General features: G+C 41.2%; 1 protein-coding gene across 1 annotated transcript; it reads right to left on the bottom strand.

Annotated features, from left to right (window-relative positions):
• Nucleotides 1-628: 628 nt before the first annotated feature.
• On the bottom strand, nt 629-5,578 carry f9b (coagulation factor IXb). Its single transcript, XM_046410775.1, has 8 exons — nt 5,420-5,578; nt 4,462-4,634; nt 4,329-4,353; nt 4,112-4,225; nt 3,820-3,951; nt 2,772-3,193; nt 1,684-1,828; nt 629-1,333 (listed from the first exon to the last, which is right to left on the bottom strand). Exons 1-8 carry the CDS (start codon nt 5,505-5,507, stop codon nt 777-779), a joined length of 1,656 nt encoding a protein of 551 aa, XP_046266731.1. The 5' UTR covers nt 5,508-5,578; the 3' UTR covers nt 629-776.
• Between the last annotated feature and the right edge of the window lie 3,649 nt (nt 5,579-9,227).

Below are 9,227 nucleotides of genomic sequence, written 5' to 3'. Positions count from 1 at the left end.
ATAAAAATAATATTTAATCATTTTAAATTGAAGTGAAATCCACTTGACAACGACTGCACTACAACATCAAAAGCTGTTAATGGTTTTGGGTTATCCTGTCCACAGTACCTTAAGCTGGTGTCTGCTGCTTTTGCTCATTTTGCACTTTTTTTTAATATTTGCAATCATCAATCATTGTGAAAGCTTGTATTATAATGCATTATGTATATGATTATTTTCCAAAATATAAGCACAGAGTTATTTGATTTGATTCAACCTGTCTGTTGTGATTTCTTCATTATCGGCTATTGGAAAAAAATCTATATTGTTGCTGCTAACCACATAACTTATTATTTTGTTCATTTTTTATATTATTTCCTGCCCTGGTAAAATTTCCTCACAGTGTTAGAGTAAAGGTCTTTGGTAATTCAGGCATAGTTACAGCCAACTCCAGCCTGAGCTAATAAGATCTCATAATGGGGGATAAGCAGGGACACAAAAAGGAAATTTTACATTTGCTCTAGCAGCTGTTTGATCGAAACTACTCCAGACTGCATTAAATACTTCTTCTTGCATACAATTTCACTTCAAATATCGGATAAGGGGCTACAAGATATTTAGCAATATTTCAAGAAACATTCAAATCATCTGATATTTTAATTACATTTTATTGGAGAACCAAAATGAACATGATTGACTTCTCAAAGACAAGCTTCCTCAGTGACTAAACTAGACGAATGAGACTGTTTTGTTGGCTGACAGCTGCGTTTTTTCTGCACAAGACTCCCATTTGTCTCTCAGTTAATTTGTATCCCTGTTTTCTGACTGATCCATGGGTAGTACTGTGACACACGAGTGTAGATGCCGTACTTCCCGTCCTTGGCGCACTCCTCCCCCCAGCTGACGATGCCTGTCAGGAACCAAGTGCCTTTGTACTTGGTGGCATGTGGCCCCCCACTGTCCCCCTGACATGAGTCCTTGAGTTCACTTTGGAAACCAGCGCAGAACATGAAGCGAGTGATGTGGTCCCGGCTGCTCTGTTTGCACTGGGTGCGTTCCACATAGGGGACCTCCAGCTTCTGAAGTTTGGTGGCCTCACGGCCCAGGAATTTTAACCGTCCCCAGCCACTCACCAGAGAACTGCTGGACTCCCTCAACAGGTTCTCTGTGAAGTCTTTGGGACCCAGGCAGATGGGACGTCGTTGGATGGAGAGCTCCACTGGACTGGCGAGCTTCAGTAGCGCAATATCATGGTTATAGGGTGACTTTGTGTAATTGTACATGAAGTGGATATGCTGCTCTGCCACGATGTGGTCTCGCTCTCGACCATCAGCCTTGTTCACATCATGCTCACCTAGAAGTACAGGTTTATATGTAATTATGTAAAGATGAAATATACATTAGATTACCACTCAATGATAAAAAGCTTTAATAAAAGCTCAATAGATTTTCAGTGTTGGGTTATTGATCTCAAGCACGTATCAAATATCTGCAAGTTGTTTTCTTTATTCATGAACAGTAGGCAATGGCTGCCAGGAGGATAGAAATGTTCTGGTTTGACATATCCAGCTAAACTGTTATTGAGTATTGAGAATAAATATCCAAATAACTGACATGGCCCCTTCAGACAAACATGACATGACGTTAGTTTTGAGACGAAGCTCTCTGTATGTTAGAGATGCAGAAAACATTTGTTTTTCCTACCCACTCTGACGAAAAAACTTCGTTTATCGATGTCGGCCTGCTTCAGGCAGTGGGCAGCGGTGATGACCCATATTTCACTGAGCAGAGATCCTCCACAGAAAGGCTCTGCTCTTTGAAGGGTGGCTGAGTGAGACATGAGGGCCACCTGCAAACCCACACATGAGCACTTTAATGAGCACAAAATGGCAAGTCCAAAGTCTCCTTGCATCCTACATGTCCCACAATGCAACTCTAAAGGATCTTTTATTGTATCTTCTCTGCTTGGATAAAGCTGGTATCTTTCAAAGTCCTCATGCCCCAGTTGGCAAAGCAAAGGCTTTTTGTTAAACAGTTCAACAGGTCTTCAATGAAAAACTGAGACACTCAAATGATGTAACTTGAATGACTGTCCTCCCCATAGACAGCTGAGTGTCCCTTTGATGTTCCCTTTCCTCAGGCTTGAAAAGATACTAAAATTAAATCCCATAACATGTGTTTGCAAGGGCTGATGTTGAATACGGGTTACAAGGTTTGGTGTAATCTTGCATAACCAGACCTCTGGTCCTGAGGCAACAGCTGAAGTGGCCAACAGTTTAATTTGGCTCATTTTCTGTTTTAATATAAAAAGTTCTTGTATTAGTATGCTTACAACAATCCAACGTCTCTTCCTTTTTTCCTGTTTAACTTTGCCAACTTGTGTACTTTAATGTCTACAGGCCTTTCTGGGGTCTGTTTACGTAAGATTAGATGGAAAACCACAACGCAATTACCACTCACATGATTTTGTCACAGGTGACCATGTTTTGGGAATTAATAATCAAGAACACATAAAGCAATCCTAGAATGATCCAGGAAACGAAGACCTTTCCTTCTCTACTCACTCCACTTCTCATGCTACTTTTTCCTGCCCCAGTGACCTATAAATGTTGGAGTGACAAGACATTATTGCGTTCAATCCCATGGACAAGATGCTGTGCTACTGTAGTGATTATGTGTAAGAAAATCATTTGTTTTAAAATATCCAATTAACTGCTTCCCGTCTGTGAATATCATCCATAACATCATCCATTTGAATCATCCTCATCTCTCCACTCCTCATTCAGCGCTACCTGCCAAGGTATCTCTCCAGGAATGGCCTCGTCACCTCCCACAATCCTCTGGTCAGTGTTGTGCTCTGCAGTGATGGTGGGGAGTGTGGGAAAGAAAGCCCAGGACGGCAACTTCTCTGTGTCTGAGGGCGCTTCAGTGGCACTACTTGCCTCCCCACTGCTCAGGACAGCCTCGGCTGGATTTACAGAGGAGCTTGAAGCCAACCTCTCAGACCTTGTGTCGACCTTAGAGGCGTTGAACAGTTCTAAATCAAAATCATAGTAATCAAGTAGCCGTGTCGTATTGATGTCAGAGTAGTCGTCCTGCAGGGTCCCGCTGGAAGTCCAGTTTCTTTCAGAGTTGTGTGTGGATAACAGAGGGTCGGCGATCCTTCTGGTGATGGCGTTGGAGGACAAGTTCACACGACCACAGCTGAAATGTTCTGAGGGAGAATTGAAGGAACAACAAAGAGGAAAATATTCTAGTTTCCTGTTATAAACATCATTATATTGCACTGTCACATTTTTTTCACAACTGCACTTTTGTTATTTTGTCACAGGCTAAATTTGCTACAAAAAGTGACCAGTTTGAAATGCTGTAATGATTGGTCAGTTAATCACTAGGCCCTGCAGGTCACTAGCACTGACATTACTGTAGTTCCCATATCATTTCTAACGCTTCTTCTTTATCGCAGCTGTCATTTGTTTTCAGTGCTGGATTTCTATGCTGTCTATCTATGGTTCTCTTGCCACATTGTTCATTGCTGTCGATAATAACAATAAATTCTGTATCTGGCAGTTTATTAACCAGTCTGCCTGTAACCGTAATTCATGCAGAATCTCTCAACTGTGGAAAAGGAAGTTTAGAAGACATCAGGATTTCACTTCACCAAACGTGGGCATAGAGGATGAGACAACTGCGTTTGTGATTGAGTTTCCAGTGGTTTGGAATTTTTCCATTTGCGCAGATATAATGTGTTGAGAGTCTAAATTAGCTTCTAAATATAATCAAGGCACCTGAAGAACCACTTAATGCTATATGCTGTATTGTTTAATCACTCTACTTTACCTGTCGGTTCACAGGTTCTCTTGTCCGGCCCAAGATGGTAACCAGCTGCACAGCGACACACAGGCAGGTCCGCCTGCATCACACAGAAATGGGAACACCCACCGTTGTTGACCGAACATTGCTTGGACACCTCTGGAAAAAAAAAAAACGGGAAAGCAGAGCAAATCTATTTTGCATTTTGTTCTTAACTATGTTAGCGTTCACACTAATGACATATTTATAATACAGTTATATATGTTAATGAAAATTAAGTAAAGATTTGTGTTTGTCACGTGTAGCCAGTTACACTCACCGATCTCACAGTTCTTGCCGCCAAAGTTTGGTTTGCACCAGCAGGTGTATGTCCTGATCCCGTCTTCACACACTGCTCCATTTTGGCAGGGCTGTGGCTTACACTGGTCGCCATCTAAACGCGAATATAAAACATATGAACACACACACGCAGGTTGAGAGGTGAACATGTTCTTTCCATGCAGAGTAACTTTGAGGCTTTCTTTCATTTGTTTTACCGAAGTAGGTGGCCCAGAACTCCATCTGAAAGAGAAACACGGATGTTAATGAGAAAACCTCAGAATTCAGTTATTACACACATGAGAAAGGGTTAGTTGTGTCTGTGTGCGTTCTTGTTTGTGTGCAACCTACAGTTTTCTCATCATCCTCAAACACCTCCCTGGCCTCTTCCATCGTGCAGACTTCCTCTCTACACTCCCGCTCCAGGTTGGCTTTGTAGAGTACTTCTTCAAGGTGGCCGCTGTTGTACCTGCGCTGACGAATCAGCACTTTGTTCGCCGCCTGTTGAGACACAAATACAGCCCCTGAAAGGGCAAGAGAAGGCAAGGGGAAAAATTATTCAAATGGCTCCGACATTGTTCTCAAGGGCTTGAAAACTGACAGTGCTGGTATGGATTCACTGGATTGTGCTATGGCAGAAAGGCACCATGCCAGGTTAGCGAGTAACAGTTCCTGTTTGCATGGATGTGGAGACAACTATCACTGGTTTGCTTTGACAGTGACGAAAACTTAAAAACTTGACAATTTTCAGGCAAGTTCTCAAGTAACATGCAGCTAATCTTTGGACATTTTTTCTTAATGGAGGTCAGAGATGGATCTCATCAGAAAGCCGTGCTGAATCTGAAAATATGTGTGTTTTGTCTATGTGTTCAGATCTGACCGAGGAGTTGGCCTACGTGTTTCTGCTGTAGAAGCATGATGGTGCAACATGGTGGACTACGTGGAAGAGGAGATCAGGAGAACATAAGCTAATGAAAACATAATTATTATGAATATTTTATTTTATACAAATAGATCTTACTCACTAGACCCTTAATTATGATCAATGGGATGTAAATATGTCAGATTTAGCTACAGGGTTCACTTCCACCTGCAGTCCCTGAGCTGTTTTATGTTATATTAAACAAAACAAGACATTCGATATAAAAAGCAGACAAACAACATCAAAGCACCTGCTTGTAAAAAGTTCTGACATAAATGAAGTTAAACCTGGTTAAAACTACTCTCCCCAAACACCAGCCTCTTCATAGATTTTCACATCTGCGCTTCACTGGCCTCCTCAATCCACACCTGCCTCTCTGTCATTTACCTGTTTCTGCCTCTGGGATGTCTGCCGGCAGCCCGTACGCCTCCAGTAGCAAACCAGCAATGAAAGCCAGTAAACAAACTCCAGCCATCTTGTCGCTGTCAACTGTGAATCTGTTTTTGACTGTATTGAGCCAAAGCCGAACTGCTGGAGAGACAGATCCACCACTCCAAAGTACAACAACACACTGTTTACTCACCTGTGAGGCCGTATGTGTGTGTATGCTCACATTTGTTTGTGTGTGTGTGTGTGGACACATAATCCTGTAGTTGTGGGGACAAAAATCTGCTTACACAGTCACACTGTGAGGACCTGCCTTATAAGTCCCCACAACATAAATCATTAAATATTATGGTAAAGACTTGCTTCGAGGTTAGGATGAAGTTAAGTTTAGGTTAAGGTGAGGGTTAGGATTTAGGATTAGGCAAGCGATGTTTATTGTTATGATCAGGTGGTGGTTAGGCCTCCAGGAAATGAATGTAAGTCTATGTAATGTCCCCAAAAGTGATGGAAACAAGACTTTCTCTCTCTCTCTCTCTCTCTCTCTCTGTGTGCGCGCGTGTGTGTGTGTGTGTGTGTGTGTGTGTGTGTGTGTGTATAAGAGAGAAAACAAGAGTGTGAGAGATTTTGAATGTGTTAAATACAACAAACAAAGAGAGAGAGAGATGAAGGAAAAAGTTAGAAAAGCAAAGGATTTTATTCAGACATGTCAAATTGAAATTGAGCAACAGTAAATATTGACCATCGATGAGAAAGAAGGACAGTTCTCGACATTGTTGTGTGTGCGTGTGTGTGTGTGTGTGTGTGTGTGTTGACATTAGTAGCTGTTAATCATCCTGTTTATCATGATGAGACTTGTCCGATAAGCAACTTTTGAAGGATGGTTTAAGTGACACTTTCAAATGGGGCATGTGTGCAGACACACACACATACACACACACACGCACACACACACAAGCCTAACCCTAACCTGAAGGACACAGTAGCCTAGTCGTAGCCTAGTCGTAGCCTAAATCCAACTAGGAGGCACATTCTTCCTTTTACAGGCAAAACACTCAGTGGAAATAAGCAAACTTGCATAATTCAGTACAGTTTTACCTGTCACTTCCTTATTTCATCCTTTATCAGAAGTTCAAGAGGGTTAATGTTAACAAACTAGAGAAATATTGCTGAGTAACAAAACAATTTTCGGACATTTTTTTTTACTATATTTATGCATTTGCTATTATGTCTTAATGATCAGACAGAAATGGTGACTGGCCAAAATTTTTTTTAAATTTTCACCTCACAAAGACAGATTTACAAGACCCTCTGTCTCTCTCTCTCTCTCTCTCTCTCTCACACACACACACACACACATACGCATGCACACACACATGCACACACTATAAATACAGGCTGATGTGTCCAGATTGTATCTCTGTTTGATTGGACAAATCTTACTGTAAATCCAGGCAGGCAAATCAGCTTAACGATGTTTAGACACAGCAGCAAAGACTGAAAATTAAAACTCCTCAGTTGGTGCTGCAGTTTACACACTGAAATAAAGAACACCTAAACTCCAAGCTCGGTTCTGAGTATTGACGCCCGTTTCATTAGACTGTGAGTTACACAGGGTGTGGCTGTGGCACAAATCACTGTGATTGACAGCCAGTTCAGCTGGCCTTGGGCCAGCAGCTCCTTGGCAACAGTGGCCTTGTGGTGGCTTATTGACTGAGGATGATTTAAAATGAGGTGAGGCAGGGTTGCATCCCTCTTTTTAGTGCAACTTATGCAATTCATTAAATTCATCCCCCTTGCAAGCCAAAGATTTTACAGAAGAGGAAAATTGTGAGGGAACACAACAGTTTGCACCTTCATGTAGCAATTAGCAAATCACTCCCTGCTGATTGGCGTCCGGGGACAAGATCTGTCGGCTCAGTGAACAGCAGCTCAGCAGTGGAGGAGGGGCTCACTGACGTCAGGCATGTCAGATGTGAATGCACACAGAACAAAGTGGGTTAAAACCAGGGAGAACATGTTGGTGGGAAAGCTTGTCCCCAGTGTACAGAATCCAGTCCAGATTGTGTATTGTTACATGACAGTTTATCAAATTTAAGTACATCTTGTGTTTTTTGCTTGCGTGTTGATTGGATCAGCATTTATACTGTATAATTTAATTGTCCTTACTATGAATAAACTGCAAACTGACTTGCAATCTACTACATATAGAAAGTTTTGTCACTTGCAGCTAATCAGATGAAATTTGTAGTAATTTTTCAGTCGTTATTGTGTATTTTTATTTATCCCATTGCAACATTTTACATTAATATTTCATGTGTCTTGTTTTAATTGTGTCAAAATGGTTGATAACATTTTTTGTATGTATGTATGACAGAATATTAGCTTCAATGAGTGAAGGCAGGGGGATTGCCATAGCCGTCTGATTTGGGCAAACTTTGAGATGGTGCAGTGATCAAGACTCTGGGCTCTGGCCAGGCATCAAGTCAATAACCTCTTTTTTCCAGGTCACCCTATCATCAATCAATACAGATAAATGTCCTGTCTCCTTCCCGGTGTAATCATACAGCTGTGTTGTATGACTCATGAGGTCAGTGTCTCTGCCATTCCTGAGCGGCACACAGCTGACCTGAGGCCGGTTCACAGTGCAGATGAATCATTATGACTGCTGACTTATATATGTATATATTGGTGTATATGTATATATCTGAGGCCTTGTCTGTTTTTTCTTAAAAGAGCTCTGAGGTCACTGTTTTCACTGTGCTTGGAGTTGCAGGGTTTGCCACAAAGGAGAACATAATGAGGGATACTTCACCAATGACAAGAACATATTTCATGAGCAGTTTAATTAAACACCTCTGCTATGCTTGACAGTTCATCTGTTATTGTCTGACCTGGTGTGATTTAATTAACCTAACACACCTGTTACACTGAGGACGTCAATAAAAACTGCTAGTTGTCCAGTGATGTTTGACAGCTATAACTGTGAGTGAAAAATGTATGAAATGTATTTGAAGGTAAATGTAATTTATCAAATAAGTTTCCAGTGAGGGCCTTGTCTGTTTTTATGAATTCTGAGGGGAACGGGAGCAGTCACATGTGGCACTTTCTGTTTTAATAGAGCAGCTGGTCCCAGAACAGTAATCCTACAGGGGAGGCTCTGGCAGAGGGTCAGCTGTGCTTTGGTCTGTTGGCTCATTTAGTAGCTGGAGTGAAAAAGCGACTACAGCATGAAGTCACAGACCTGTTTTATCCGAATCAGACAAACTTGTCACGTGAGACAATGTAAACAGCGCTGTAAGATTTAAAAACAGCTATGGTTAGGTGTCAGTAAGGAGACATACATTTTCAATAAAATGCAGTAATATCATTGCAAGACACTGCACTAATGCACTAAGAATAAGTCATTTTTGGATTTTATTCTTTGTATTTTAGAGAGTTATGGTTATTTATTTAGGTCTCTTTTTAATTATTTTTGTAGCCATGATTCCCTTGATGCTGTGCTCTCTGTGTTGTACTTCGATGACAGTACTTTATTTCTTCTCATTATGCGCACATGGCCCTGATTTCCTGTGGCCATCTTGTATTTGTGCAATTACTCTTTTAAATTAAATAAAGTATGAATATGACAAATGTGACCTGCAGAAGAGCCTTGTTTTTCTTGTTTTGCTCTGCTGTGAACCATTTTACATCAGTTTTGTTTTTTTTCCACAGCAAAATCACTTTTATTTGCAAAATACAAAACGGGATGTACAGAAATTCAGAGAATGTCAGACACACAGCACGAGACAAAGTTAGATAAGCTTTAAGT

Source organism: Scatophagus argus, chromosome 14 (genome assembly GCF_020382885.2).
Source record: "Scatophagus argus isolate fScaArg1 chromosome 14, fScaArg1.pri, whole genome shotgun sequence".
Classification (NCBI taxonomy): domain Eukaryota; kingdom Metazoa; phylum Chordata; class Actinopteri; family Scatophagidae; genus Scatophagus; species Scatophagus argus.
Note: the sequence above shows the minus strand (reverse complement) of the source record. Positions and strands in the feature narration are given on the sequence as shown.

Coding starts and splice junctions, on each gene's coding strand:
- f9b (XM_046410775.1), bottom strand. CDS start 5,507: ATGGCTGGAGTTTGTTTACTGGCTTTCATTGCTGGTTTGCTACTGGAG. Junction 4,226..4,328: donor GTTCTGGGCCACCTACTTCG/GTAAAACAAATG, acceptor ATTCGCGTTTAG/ATGGCGACCAGTGTAAGCCA. Junction 1,334..1,683: donor AAGTTTTTTCGTCAGAGTGG/GTAGGAAAAACA, acceptor CTGTACTTCTAG/GTGAGCATGATGTGAACAAG.